This window comes from Carcharodon carcharias, chromosome 6, assembly GCF_017639515.1.
Source record: "Carcharodon carcharias isolate sCarCar2 chromosome 6, sCarCar2.pri, whole genome shotgun sequence".
Classification (NCBI taxonomy): domain Eukaryota; kingdom Metazoa; phylum Chordata; class Chondrichthyes; order Lamniformes; family Lamnidae; genus Carcharodon; species Carcharodon carcharias.
The window spans coordinates 68,863,233-68,878,839 of NC_054472.1; the positions used below are offsets into that span (position 1 = coordinate 68,863,233).

Sequence of the window (15,607 nt, forward strand, 5' to 3'; positions counted from 1 at the left end):
AGTAGGTGACAGTATAGTGAGGGGAATTGATACTGTTCTCTGCAGCAAAGAGCGAGAGTCCAGAGGGCTGTGTTGCCTGCCTTGTACCAGGGTTCAGGACATCTGCTTAGAGCTAGAGAGAAACTTTTAGTGGGAGAGGGAGGATCCAGTTGTCGTGGTGCTTGTGAGTACCAACAACATAGGTAGAATAGGAAGGAGGTTCTGCATAGTCAGTATGAGAAGCTAGGTACCAAATTAAGAAGCAGATCCTCAAAGATAATAATCTCTGAATTATTACCTGGGCCACGTGCAAATTGGCATAGGACAAATAAGATCAGAGAGATGAATGTGTGGCTCAAAGACTGGTGTGGGAGAAGTGGTTTCCGGTTCATGGGGCACTGGCACCAGTACTGGGGAAAGTGAGGGCTGTACCATTGGGATGGTCAATACCCGAACCACTCTGGGATGCATTTTCTTGTGAATCACATAATTAGGGAAGTGGACAAGGCTTTAAGCTAGACAAGGAGTGTGAGAGTTCAAGCTTAGGTAGATGTGGCAAATCAAGGAGTATATTCAAGGCAGGACACCATAATAGTAGTATGGGAAATGAGGGTCATAGAAGGAAGGGGAGAGAGATAAAACCTAAGAATACACCAATAGTCAAGACTTGATGTTACAAAGATAACAAAAGAACAACAATAAAGGCTTTCTACCTGAATGCACGTAGCATTCATAACAAAGTAAATTAATTGATAACGCACATTGAAGTAACTAAATATGATTTGATAGCCATTATGGACATGTGGCTGCAGGATGACAAGGATTAGGCCCTGAATATTGAGGGGTATATGATATTCAAGAAGAATAGGAAGCTAAGTAATGGTGGAGGGGTAGCACTGTAAATCAAGAATGGCGTAGTGCAATAGTTAGAGAGGGCCTTGGTTCAGGAGATAAGGATGTAGAATCGATTTCGGTGGAGATGAGAATTAGCAGGGGAAAGAAGTCATCAGTGGGAGTGGTCTACAGGCCCCCTAACAGTAAGCACAATGTAGGACAAAGTATACAAGAAAAAAGATTGCGTGCTTGTGATAAAGGGACCAGCAATAACCATGTGTGACTTTAATCTACATATAAACTGGAAAAATCAGATTGGCAGTAGTAGCCTGGATGAGAAGTCCATAGAATGTTTTTGAGATAGTTTCTTACAGCAACATGTTCTAGAACCAACCAGAGAGCAGGTTATATTGGACTTGGCATTGTGTAATATGACAGGATTAATTAATGACGTCAGAGTGAAGGCACCCCTAGGTAGCAATGACCACAGCATGATCAAATTTTACATCCATTTCGAAAAGGAGAAGAGTGGGTCTAAGGCTAGTATTTTCAACTTAAATAAGGGCAATTATGTGGGCATGAAAGCTGAGCTGGCTGAAGCGTACTGGGTTACTAGACTATAGGATAGATTAATAGAGAAGCAGTGGCAGGCATTTAAAGGGATATTTCACAATACTCAGAATAAGTATACTCCTACTATAAATAAAAATTCTAAGGAGAGGACCCACCATCCGTGGTTAACTAAAGAAGTTAAGAAAAGCATCAAACTTAAGGAAAAAGCATATAACTGCACAAGGATGAGTGGCAGGTCATGTGATGCATCAGACTAGAAGGAACAGCAGAGAATGACTAAAAGGTTAATAAGGGGAAAGAAATTAGAGTATGAGAGGAAGCTAACTAGAAATGTAAAACCAGATAGCAAGAGTTTCTACAAGAGATAGAAATTAAGTTAAAGAAGAAAAAGTGTGTTTACGACAGGTGTCAGGTAGCAAATACAATTAAGAACCAAGCTGAATACAGAAGGTTCAGAAGGGATGTGAGAAAGCAAATATGAGAAGCAAAGAGGGATTATGAAAAAAGACTGGCAGCTAACATAAAAGAAAATCCTAAAGTGTTCTATAAGCACATCAGTGGTAAAAAGATGGTAAAAGGAGGAGTAGGATCGATTAGGCACCAAAAAGGGGATTTACACATAGAGGCAAGAGGCATGACCGAGGTGTTAAATGGATACTTTGCATATATCTTTACCTACGAGATAGAAGCTGCCCAGACCATGGTGACAGAGTAGGAAACTCAGTCACTAGAAGGGCTTAAAATTGATAAGGAGGAGGTATTGGATAAGCTGATGGCACTTAAAGCTGACAAGCACTGAGACCGGATGAGATGCATCCAAGAATATTGAAGGAAGTGAGAGTGGGAATTACAGAAGCACTGGCAATGATCTCTCAATATTCCCCGGATACGGGGGAGGTGCCAGAGGACTGGAAAATTGCAAATAGTATGCCCTTGTTCAAAAAGGGCTGTAAAAATCTGCCCTGCAATTACAGGCCAGTCAGTTTAACTTCAGTGATGGGGAAACATCTAAAAACAATGATTAGGGATAGAATTAATAGTCACATGGAAAAATGTGAACTCCTTCAGAAGAGTCAGCATGGATTTCTTAAAGGAAAATCATGTCTAACTAACTTTCTGGAGTTTTTTGAAGAGGTAACAAAGATGGTTGGTGAGGGAAAGGCTGTTGATGTGGTGTGTATGGACTTCCAAAAGTCGTTCCGATACAGTGCCACACAACAGACTTGTGAGAAAAGTTATAGGTCATGGAATAAAAGGGTCAGTGGCAGCATGGATAAAAAATTGGCTGAAGGATAGGAAACAGAGAGTAATGGTTAATGGGTATTTTTTCGACCGGAAGAAGGTTGTAATGGAGTTCTCCAGAGGTCGGTATTGGGACCCTTGCTTTTCCTGATATACATATATGATCTAGATCTTGGTGTTCAGGGGACAATTTCAAAGTTTGCGGATAACACAAAACTTGGGAGAATTGTAAAATGTAAGGAGGGCAGTGTAGAACTTCAAAAGGACATTGACATATTGGTGGCAGATGAAGTTCAATGCGGAGAAGTGTGAAGTGATGCATTTTGTTAACAAGAACATGGAGAGATGGTATAAAATAAAGGATACTATTCTAAAGGATGTGGCAGGAGCAGAAAGACCTGGGTGTATATGTTCATAAGTCATCAAAGGTGGCAGGACAGGTAGAGAGAGCTATTCCTAAAGCATACAGTATTCTAGGCTTCATTAATAAGGGCATAGAGTAGAAGGGCAGGGAGGTTTTGATGAACTTATATAAGACATTGGTTAGACCTCAGCTGGAGTATTGTGTACAGTTCTGGGTGGCACACTATAGGAAGGAGGTGAACGCATTGGAGAGAGTGCATAAGAGGTTTGAGAGAATGATTCCAGGGATGAGACACTACAGTAATGAGGAAAGATTGGAGAAGTTAGGACTGTTTACCTTGGAGAGGAGAAGGGTAAGAGGAGACTTGATGGAAGTTTTCAAGATCATGAGGGGCCTGGACAGAGTTGATAGGGAGAAACTGGTCCTACTTGTAAACTGATCAAGAACCAGAGGGTTTTAAAATGTTTTGTAAAAGATGTAAATGCGAGGTGAGAAAAAACTTTTTCACACAGCAAGTAGTTAGGGTTTGGAATGCACTGTCCGGAAGTGTGGTGGAGGCAGGTTCGATTGAGGCATTCAAGAGGGCATTGGATGATTATTTAAATAGAAACCATGTGCAGGGCTACGGGGAAAAGGCAGGAGATTGGCACTAAGTTAAAATGCTCAGAGAGCCGGTGCAGACACAATGGGCTGAATGGCCTCCTTCTGCACTGTAACAATTCTGTGATTCTGTGATTATTTAAAAAGAAAAAGAGTAAGTAATGTTAAGAAATAGAGATAGTTTAAGTACGTCATATTGGTACTTGTGGGGGTTAGGAATGAGTTTTAGTTTTAATGTTTAAGTTTGATTTGTATTTCTGTATCTGTGTGTTACAAGATATTTCAGTCAGCGGGCGCACACAAAAGTCAGAAGCATGCCCACTGACAATTAAGAGGGCAATTAAGCCCATTAAAGTCCCAATTTTCCACGATTTCTCGTGGTCCATCCAACCTTACGGTTGGCGGATGGGTGAATTTGCCGGGTGGACTTTGCATTTTTGATGGAACCTCATCCAAGGGAGGGATGAGGTTTCCGTTATTAACTTAAACAAATAAAAATGTATGGAGAGTATTTTCATCATGTATGTGTTCAGGTGACTAATTCTGATGCTTGGACACTTTTTCCGGATTTTAAAATCTTTATTTATCACTTTTACAGTCTTCAGCTCCCTGAGGCAGCTCTCTGCCTAAGGGAGCTTTCATTCCATGCTTCCCCGCACCTGTGCTTCTGTCAACGCCCGCCCTCCTCCTGCCCCCACCATGGCAGCGCTGAGCATTTCAGCGCGCGTTTGACGAAGGCAGAATTCATGCGCCCCATCAGGACACTCCGGGCCAAGTGTAATTGTGTAATGGTAAACAATTACCTTTGGCTTTTTGAAACCTGTAAACAAAATTATCAATTTGTTTTTTGATGAAATCGGACAAAATGTACCTTTTCTGCAAATGAAAGCCAATATTCCAATTTGTAGAGATGTTCTAATCTGGTCATAGTTAGGAAATCTCCTGCAATGGCTTCTTTTCCTGACCCTGTACCATTGCCACTGGTATCCCCCATGGATCCATCCTTGGTCCTCTCCTATTTCTTATTTACATGCCACTCCTCAATGACACATCCAAAAACACAGGGCTGGATTTAAAGCAGCCTCTCATGGCAGAAAATATGGCAATTGGGCCCACTTAATTGTAGGAGAAACCCCAAGTCAGTCTTGCAGTAGCAAACAAACCTCCCCCAATTAAGTCAGTGGGTGGAAGGAGCTGATGTGGGATTCAGGATGTTAATTAGGCTCATTAATGAGCCAGTTGACACTCATTATCCCTAAGCACATTTAGTGGTGGCTCAGGACTTAAATGTGGGCCATACTGCTTTCCTGCACCCTCAGAAGGCTGCCCAGCAAACCCTAACAGATTTACCAACAGCCTCCCAAAGTGAGGAGGGGGTGGGGTGGACCTTGTAGGGACCTGACATCTGGAAGTGGGGGTCCACTGAGAGCCACCCCTGCCCTTGCCCCCAATCCCCCTGCTGCCCCATCTCTTGCCACCTCCACTCCACAATCCACATCCTACTTTCTTTCCGCTTTGGCCTGGGGTCTGACAATGATCCTGGACCTCTGGTGGGTGCATTGTAGCCAGCTATAACCACTCCAACTGGCCCTGGCAGCAAGGGGCTGCCTTCCGTGGATTAGCCTCCAGCTCTTGGTGGATGGGACTTCTGCCACCAGTGCCTTCAATTGTGGAAAAGGCCTGATGGTGGCCAATTAATGCCTGAAAGGCGTTTGATCCCATCGGGCCTCCTCCATGGAACTGATGGGGTTTCCCTGCCAGTTCTCTAGCTCTTAAGCGAGACACCTATCAGCCTGACAGAATCCCGGCCACAATATCAGATTTCAGATGTGCACTGACCACATGTAACTCTACCTCACCGCCACTTCAGCCGACCCCTCTAGTGCATCCTTATCATGTTGCTTATCTGATATCCAGTATTGGATAAGCAGAATATACTGGAAAAACTCAGCAGATCTGGCAGCATCTGTGGAGAGAGAAACAGATTAACATTTTGAGTCCAAATGACTCTTCTTCAGAGCTGAAGAAGAGTCATGTGGACTCAAAACATTAACTCTGTTTCTCGCTCCACAGATGCTGCCACACCTGTTGAGTTTTTCCAGCATTTTCTGTTTTTATTTCAGATTTCCAGCATTTGTAGTAGTTTGCTTTTATCTTGGATAAGCTGCAATTTTCTTCAACTAACAATTGGGAAGGCAAAAGTCATTGTCTTTAGACACCCTTCAAAAAACTGTGTTCCCTGGCCACCAATTCTACCCCTTCCCTGCCAATTCCATCCCCCTCTTTGACCACTTTCTGAGTCTTAACCAGTCTGTTTGTAACCTCAGTATCTTACTTGATCCTGAGTTCATCCATCACCAAGACTGCCCACAACCACATTTATAATATCACATATCTCCATCCTTGTCTCAGCCCAGCTGTGGCTGAAACCCTCACCTATGCTTTTGTTAGCTCCAGATTTGACTATTCCAAGGCTCTCCTGACCGGTCTCCCATTCTCTACCTCTGTAATTCTGAGCACGCCCAAACCTTTGCTGGTCATATTCTACTTCTCCTGTTCACCGAAAATCCCTGTACTTGCTGACCTTACAAATGCTCCAGGTCCAGCAATGTCTCAATTTTAAAATTTCCATCTTTGCATTCAATTGCCTATCCCTATTCCCTCCATTGCCTATCTCTGTAACTTCCTCTAGCCCTATAACCCTCCAGAAATTCTGTATTACTCCAATTCTGTCTCTTATACATTCCGTGGACAATTAGGAATGGGTAATAAATGCTGGCCTAGCCAGCACCACCCACACATAAATGAATACATTTTTAAAACTCTCCCATTTCCTTTGTCTCTCCATTAGAGTCTGTGCTGTCAATTGTCTGGGTCCTAAGTTCTGGAATTCCCTCCATGAGCCTCTCTGCCAATCTACACCCCTCTCCTCCCCTCTCAAGATGCACCTCTGAAACTAGTTTTTTGACCAAGAGCAGAATTTTGCCCTTGGCGGGCAGTCTCAGTGGGGGCTGCCCGCGATGGGGGCCGGGCTGTGATTTCACGCTGGTGTGCCAATTAAGGTCCACCCAGCGTGAAACGCGAGTGGCAGTGCTCAGCGCTGCTTGTGTTGGGGGCGGTGGGACGGCGGGCAGGGCGAGCACGAACTTTGCGCATGCGTGCGAGTGAGCACTTGAAAATCTCCCTGAGGCACAGAGCTGCCTCAGGGAGATGATGTGTTTTTTTAAAAAAAATAAAGATTTGAAAAATGTAATGTGACTCTGTCACATGAGCAGGGACATGTTATAAATTAAATTTTAAAACTTTTATTTTAATTTTATTTACTTTAGGAAATCTCATTCCCAGTGGATGGGGTTTCCAAAAAAATGCGAAGGCTGCTTGGCCTTTTCGCCTGCCCGCCAACCGTAAGGTTGGACGGGCAGTGAAAAATTTAAGATTTAAGTTTAAATTTAAATTTTAAAATGTAATTGATTGTTTAAAGGCCTTAACAGGCCTTTTAATTGTTGGCAGTTGCACTGCTGACTCTGGCGCGCACCCTCTGATCGCACTATTACGCGACTGCACATTGACATCGGCACGCTCGGCCAACATCAACATGCATCACTTCACGTTCGAGCAGGTCAGGCGGGCGCCCACCTGCCAAGCTAAATATTTTGCCCCAAGTTTTTGATTATCTGTTCTATTACCTTCTTATATAGTTTAGCATTATATTATATGCTATAAAGCTCCTGTGTAATGCTTTTGGATATTTGGCTACATTAGTGATGCTGTGTATATGCAAGCTATTGGTACTATTACAGTAATTGCTATTTAATAAGTCTGAAAAAATATTTTGTTGTAAAGACAAGCAAACATACTGCTGACACAAAGCAAAAAAATCTGCCAAAGTTGGAAATCTGTTTCAAGCATTTTCTGTTACCATTTTACTCAGCAGGTCCACGATCAACAGTAGAGAGAATTCTCAAAGGAGTTAACATTTTGGGTTTGGACTCTGTCAGAAGTGGAAGCTATCACAGACGAACAATATTTAAAAGGGACAAGGGAAGAGGAGAGAAAAGAACAAATACATGATTAAAAATAAGATGGAAAAGGTGTGGCAATGAAGATAAACAGGATGAAAGAAGCACATGGAAACATACTGCCTCAGACTTAGATACATGTGATATGTTCATTCATGACATGGAATTTTGTTGGAATTTGGTGGCTTCCTAATGAAAATATTCAGGAAACTGAGAAAGCACTGGAAATAACACAAATGTTGTCTTCTACATTTTTTTAAATCGTTTTATTTTACTATAAATTATTTATATCTTAAAATTAGCATTCCATACCTGTTACTTTATTTTATTTTAAATCGCTAAGTATTGCTGGCTGTAAAATAGCTCTGTGGTGGCTAGAATGTTCCAGAAAACAAGATTTCCAACAGATCACAGGGGACAGAATAAAAGAGCTTCCATATGCAAATTATTTGCCATAATGACTATGTGAATGATTTCAGTCCACAATAATTATGCAGCAACAGGTCTGACTAAACTTACACTTTGTTGTCATCTAACAAAGTATTCTTCCGTTCGAGCTTGTTTCCAGGGCAAATTCTAAAAAGCTCTTGTATTTTGGATCTAGAGCACATGGGAAAAGCTCTGAGACTAAAGGCAGAATGTGCTCTCCTGCTGAGTCCTGTGATAGTTTACATAATCTGGAAACAATGGTCACTTATACTTGTTGAAGTTGTATTCAAGGTACGAGTAGCATCGGCATTAATATTAAATAATGATTTGCTCCATAAGCTAGAATAATATTTTAGTTTGTTGATCCTTTCTGCTCAAATCAAAAGGAGGAAAATTGAATTCTCATTCAGATGAAATCCATTTTCAATGCTGGCCAGTGATTCAGGCACTAACAAATTAACCACTAGAGGTGGCATGTTGCAGGAGGTGAAGTGGAATTTTGTGCAAGGTCGAGTAAAAAGTTAACAAGACAAGGGGCAGGATTTTTACCTCATCTGGCAGGCCCGGGAACAGCTGCGAATCTGACTGGGATTTCACGCCAGCTGGTCAATTAACAGCCAACCAGCGTAAATCGCGCGCTGCAATGCCGGGTAGCAGCAGGAGGAGGGTGAGTGGACGTTTGCGCATGCGCACGGGTATGCACACTGAAAGCTCCCTGAATGCACAGAGTTGCCTTGGGGAGCTGAAGGTTTTTAAAAACATAAATAAAGCATTTGAAAATGTTAAAAACACGTCCTCTCATGTGACTCTGTAATTACTGTTGGAAACCTCATCCCGCCCCTGGATGAGGGTTCATAAAAATACAAAGGCTGCGTGGCCTTTTCGCCTGCCTACCAACCAAACAGTTGGGCGGGCAGCGAAAAATCAAATTTTATTAATTCTTCTTCCTATTGTGTCCATGGACAGTCTATACATGGCCCAGCCAGAACTGGACACATTTTTGCGCCTTGTTGTTGAATTCAGCAAGATCTGCAGGAGATGTTGCATAGCCTGTGGCTCAGTTCCACATTCACAAGTTGTCGGGCTGGTTGTTTATCCCCATTTGCTTAGTGACACCTTTGAACGACCTACACCAGTCCTAAGTCTGTTAAGACACTTCCCGGTTGCCCAGTTGCAATTAGCTCCTGGGGGAAGTCTTTCATCCTGTAGAATTTCCATCGCTGGGGGTTGTTCGAGACTGGCAAGCCGGTCTTTCCACAAGGTGATGCAGGCTTCAGCTGGGATTGATTGTAATGGAACAACACTGTTCATGAAGCTCTTCCTTGACTTTAGGCGGCTGGGTGTAGGTAGAGGATGCCTCTCATCTGATGTTTGACGAAGTCGCTCGTTCTTGCTGGCTACCGTTCTTATATCGGGGAGTGATACCCGCCAGGATATATAGGCTGTTGGTATTTGTTGGTTTTAAACAATCTGTGATAAGTTAGCAGCTTGCATTCAGAATGGCATTTATTAATTGATTAAGGCCCTTAATAGGCCTCTTAATTGTTGGCAGACGTGCTGCTGCCTCTCCCACACGTCCGCCAAGTGAAATATCACGAGAGTGTGTGATGACGCTGGGATGCTTGCCTGACATCATCACGCACTATTTTACTCCCCTTCCAGTCAGGTGTGCACCCGCCCGATAAGAGAAAAATTGTGCCCCAGATCTGGCTTCCAGGAAATGTCCTCCAATCATCTGATTAAGAACTGGTATTGAAAATAGTTGTAGATATTAGGTAACTCAGATCACCACCTTCACCATTAGCTGAAGAAGAAAGGAATGATAGCCGGCAATAATCATCAAGACGCGATAGTATTATGATACAACCAATTCCATAATCATTTATTTGGAAATATTTAACATGAATTGCATGATAGCATTTTACATCTTATTCTAATTATGATATGGAGGCACTAGGGTGCTGTCGGTTTAATTGAGAAAACAGTAGCCACAATATCCGAGTTCTGACTCTCCTCTGATTCTCCTACACAAAATAAACCAGTAATATCAAATAGCAACGAATCTAGTTTGGTAGTTACTATGTGAGGGATGTTTTTCTGAAAGGGTGAAACATACACTATGTGGGTTCTGTATTAATAAGGCATGCCTGTTTGAAAGTCTGGTTTTAGCCTGCAATTTTGGGCCTAATTGCTTATTACCATAATTTGAACTTGCCTGGAGGTGCTAAAACAGGCACCTCCAGGTTTAGCACTTAAGTGCTGATTAGTCATAATGTTCCTGGAGCAGGATGTGTGGGCTCCATGCACCTTGCCTGGAGGTGCTAAAACAGGCACCTCCAGGTTTAGCACTTAAGTGCTGATTAGTCATAATGTTCCTGGAGCAGCATGTGTGGGCTCCATGCACCCATTTCCAATGAGGGTGTGGACCCAGCTTACTGTCACACAAGAAAATGTTTCAAGATGGCTCAAGGAATTAGGGAGAGAGCACACAGATTCTTGGACAAGGTGGTGGAGGCCCAGAGGAGGAGGGAGGCCTCCTGCACAGAGAAAGGAGGCCACCTCAACCTCCTGTCCCTCTCTCCTGCAGCATCAGGTGCTTTTCTGCTTGATCCCATGTCCTCTGTCCATTCTTCCTCCAGACGCAAGGGGGGCCACTAGCATGACACCCATTGCATTCCCATTTTCCTGGTGACTCCTCTAAGGTAGGGTAGTACAGCACTTACTGTTTTTCGTAAACGTCCTCAGCAAATTTCTAGAATTAGTGTTGATGAAGATGTTGGTGAAGTTTCACTGAACTATCCAGAAAGTTTCCAGATGTGTCCCATTCATACCTTCAACAGCAGATGAACAGCGAAAGTTGAGGATGTATTTAAATAGCTTTCAAATCTTCAACAAAAGCTTAATTTACAGCAAGTTGCTGTTGGGAGAGGGCTTTCAGTCAAACACAAGGCACCAAAATGATGTGCATGTACATGAAAGAGTGCTTCAATCTCCCTGAGGCACAGAGGTGCCTCAGGGAGATAAAAGCGCTTTTGAGATAAATAAATAAATGGTTTGAAAATTTAATTAAACATGTCCCTCATGTGACTGTGTCACATGAGATGGGGCATGTTTTTATATTTCAAAAATTTTTTTGTTTAAATGGTAAAAGCTTTAGGAAACCTCATCCCGCTTGTGGATGAGGTTTCCCAAAAAATGTGAAGGCTGCTTGACCTTTTTGGCTGCCTGCCAACCATTAGGTTGGACGAGCAGTGTAAACAATTACATTAATTAATTAGTTAATAGCCTTAATAGGCCTATCAGTTATCAGCGGGTGCACAGCCGACGCTGGTGCGCATCCGCCAAACGAAACATCATGAGACAGCGTGATGACATCGGAACGCATGCCTAACATCATCGTGTGTCGTTTTACACGCCAGCGTGTCAGGCCCACCGCCCGCATGCTGACTGAAAAATTCAAGCCCTAAAGTATCTGGGAGAAAATGTCTCCTGCAGTGTCCGTGCAGTTGCTGACCCCGTACGTGTTCTCTCGATATGAGAGAGAAGTTATGTATGAGAAACGGCCATTCGGCCATTATTGCAACTCATCAAACCTTGCATCCAGCTGCATTTTGAATGGTCTAACGTTCTTGACATCTTTACCTTTGATAGAATACTCCAAATGTTTGTTTCTCTTTGAGTATTCTTTTCCCTTAAACTGTTGCAATTTTAATTTTTAACTTATTTAAATCATCATCGTGTCCTTGCCAATGCAGGATGGCCTCACAAAATGGCCACCGATACCCGTCTGCACATGCGCACTTGTCCATGCATGTGCAGAAAACCAATGCCAATGACATCATTGGCAGGTGACACAGTGCCAGCAAAAACTTATATTCCCTGATTCTATTGATACTTATTTCAAAGTAATAGTCTGGCAATATTTTTTAATATTTAATATTAATATATTTAATAAATTTAAACTTCTCTATTTGCCACCGCTGACAAGATGTGGCTCCACGTCCTACTGCCTGCTGAAGCATATGTTTCCGCCCCCACCCCAACCTCACTTTTGACCCTGGCTGTGGGACACTGCCACCAGCACAAAATGCAGCCCTACATCTTGTGAAAAGTACGGGTTCAACCTGTGTTTCAGCGCAATACTCCAACTTGGCCACTATGGAGGCTCTTTAGCACCTGAAAATATGGCTGAGAATCACCCCGTTATAATGACTATGGCCCGGATCTTTCGCAAAACGGCAATCACCATCCGATTGCCACTCCAACCATACTTTTCTGCACTGCACGCAGCTCCGCATTTCTGGCTAGGTCTTCGGACCCTGGCTTATCCAGAAATATGGAGCACAGCATCCATCGGAGAGCTCCATTGCAGTGCTGAAACATTGCGGGGTGGGGGGGGATGTCTGAACACACCCCCTTTTAAGGCACTAGCTGCTGTAAGGTAAGTTTACATGTCAAATATCAATGTTAGTGAATGGGTGAGTTGATGAATGAGTGAGTGGGTAGGTGGATAAGTCAGTAAGGTGGTAGGTGAATAGTCAGGTCGAGTCAGGAGGGGTAGTCAGGTCGGCGGCTAGTCAGGTGGTGGGAGGTAGTCAGATCTAGTTGGGGGCTAGTTGGGTCAGGTCAGGAGGGGGTGTCAGATGGTCAGAGGTTTAAATGCTCAGGAGGAGTAGTTGGGTCAGGTTGGGATGTTGATTGTGGAGTTGTGGGGGATGGTCAGGAGTCATCAGGTCAGGTGGAATAATTGAGTTGGGTAGGGTTGCTGGAGTTGGGGAGTTGGGGCTGTAGTCAGGGGGTCAAGGCAGAAGCCGGGGGTCAGTGTGAATGATTGGGGGGTCAGTTCCATGGTTACCTAGGAGTTAGACTAGGATTTTTCTATCAAATATTTCCTGGGTAATTATTCAGGTAAATAAGTCGGAACTGTCCAAATTCTTCGACTCTAGCTCAGAGTGGGAGCATTTTGCAGGGGGTTCTGGGGAGCAGGGGAATTGCCCGTTGGAAACTCAAACTTCCCTGGCAATTCCCACAGAGGTTAGCACATCATCAGACCTGCGGGCTCCGTCCCGACACACATCTTTGGTCATATGTCCAGTCTCCGATGATCCCTAGACTGGAAGATCTGGGCCTATGTATCTCAGCATTCTATCTGTTTTCATTGTTTCTCTGACTTGGCATTGCACATGGTTAGCTTAATGTTACTTTTCTGTTCCTTTTTAGGAGTCCCTGTGCCAATTCTATAGTAGGCATCCAAGAATTGACCTTTCAGATTACTGTGTCAAAATCCAGAAACTGCCTTCCTAACAGCACTGTGGGTGTGCCTACAGCACATGGACTGCAGCGATTCCAAAAGGCTGCTCACCATCACCTTGTCAAGGGCAATTATGGTTGTGCAACAAATGCTGGCCTTACAAGCAACGCTCACAAAAGCTGCACTGCATGTCAAGCTCCCACCACCTCCCCCCACAAGTCTGACAAGACATCTCTCATGTCTAGTATATGTTCCCTCTCTTTTGTCCAACTATTTATGTTCTACATTAGATTTTAGGTTTATTAAAATCTTTCATGTGGAACCGTGTCAGAAGCTTTAAAAATCCAATTAAATATACCATCAGGAGTTTGCTTTATTTGCAAATATATTCAAAGTCAAGGTTTAGCAAGCAGGATCTTCTCCTTGCAAATCCATGTTGGCATTTTTTAAATTAAACTATTAATGTATCCAGCTTACATATGTCTCCACCTAATTCCTTAAAATGGCTTCCATTATATCAATTATTAATGTTAGGCTAATTGCCTGGATCAGATTTGTTCCCCACTTTTTAAATGTAAGTACTATATCTACTTTCTTTCAATCCATTGGAACTCTACCAGTACCAAATGATTCTTCCACGATTTTTGAAGTATATGAAAATGTTCCTCCATGGTCTCCTTCAGTATGCTAGGAGGTGTGTTATTTGGTCCAGGGATTTAGTAGTCGTTTATTGCAGAGTTAATAGGATCCTGCTCCGCATATTCTGCATCACTGAACAAACTGATTTTGCAAGAATACTGAATTTTGACACATCAGTAAGTCATAGTCATGAATATTCATTTTGTTGCTGCTAGAATTTGAAATATTATTGGTGTATAATATCTCACATAAGCTTTTGATTTAAAACATGTCCGCAACAATAATCAAGAAATAGATAGGACAAGAAAATTAGATTTGTAAAGTATAATATTTATGAAAAAATATATAGTTTTTTAAAATATGACCAACAATCCGCACATTAGTTTGGTATGACCTGACCACCAAGTAATTCCAAAATTGGATTTAAAATAATCACAGCCTAAAAATAAGAAGTGTCAGTCAGTTCCATCATTCTTTCTGTGCAATCATGACAGTTGTCTGTTAAAACATCATAATCTTCACCGCATGCATGAATAAATTCAAGCATTTTTCTTTTATATGCTGGTCTTTCTTCCTCCACCTACAACAGAAAATAAAAATAAAAGGTTACCAAAAATTTGATTGAAGTTTTCATGATGTTTCATGATATCGAATTTCAGGCACACTTATTTTTAGGTGCGCGGTGAGGGAGGTCTAGCATATAATCTCTGAATGGTAAGGCACATGGTGTCCCTGCTTTTAAGCCTCATTCCTCATTTCCATGGAGCTGGCATGCTGTGCAGAGCTTCTGAAGGCTGAACCACTGCTAGCATTGTAGCAGCTCTTATGTAAGCAAGAAAGGGTTTCTGATAGGGCCTGGAAGTGATGTTGGCTGGAGAGGTGGGGAACTGCAGAATGGTGCAATAGCAGGGTGGCCCATATTCATTTAGTATGGGGTCAGCAGGAGCTGCTCCTTCCAGCTCCACATTTGTATAAGGGCCTTTCTGCCAGTTAGAGAAACATTGCAAGTTAAACCAATGATAGGAGAAGCCCTGGAAAATTTGAAAATCGAAAATGGGTCCTGCCAAGATATACAAGATTCCAAATTGGCTAAGTTATTCTGGTCTTTACATGTTCTTGACATGCAGTCCTGCCACCAGTGCAGCGACCTCATCCAATATGGCAGGAGGTGCGCTTCTGGCTGGAAGTCAATGGCTTGTGCACTTCCAGCATGCTATATTAGGAAATAACTAACCAGTTAGTGCCCAAAAAAACAGGTGCTGTGTGACTCAATTTTTAGCCCGTGGGCCTGAATTTTACTCTTGGGGGGCACGTGGGAACGGCGGGCCCACAACTGGTTGGGAAATGGGCCCTCGCCTGTTTGTTCAGTGATTAGCCCCCGACCGCAATTTAAGCTGGCTGGATAATTAAGGCTCGCCCAGCGTGAAACTCGTTTTCCCTATGGTCGGGAGGGGCCGGGCGGGGGCCTGTTGGCCACCAGGCCCAATGGCGACCTGGCAGGCAGTTTAAAAATGGCACAGGCAGCTCCTTGAAGGCTGCCAGGGAGGAACGTATCTTCTGCATGCTGAAGACCGAAGCTATATGCTCAAGTACGGCTTGAGATGCCAGGTGGTAGGGCAAGTCGGGTGACCCTCAGCCAGATGGAAGGAGGAGGCCACCGCACCTGACAAAAAGAGC

General features: G+C 43.1%; 1 protein-coding gene across 1 annotated transcript in view; it reads right to left on the reverse strand.

The window, feature by feature from the left end:
* Window positions 1–14,273: 14,273 nt before the first annotated feature.
* Window positions 14,274–15,607, reverse strand: part of LOC121278703 — a 69,168-nt gene continuing 67,834 nt past the window's right edge. Inside the window, exon 5 of the mRNA XM_041189061.1 lies at window positions 14,274–14,510. Coding sequence (XP_041044995.1) covers window positions 14,370–14,510 — 141 coding nt within the window. The 3' untranslated portion in view covers window positions 14,274–14,369. The remainder of the gene's footprint in view (window positions 14,511–15,607) is intronic.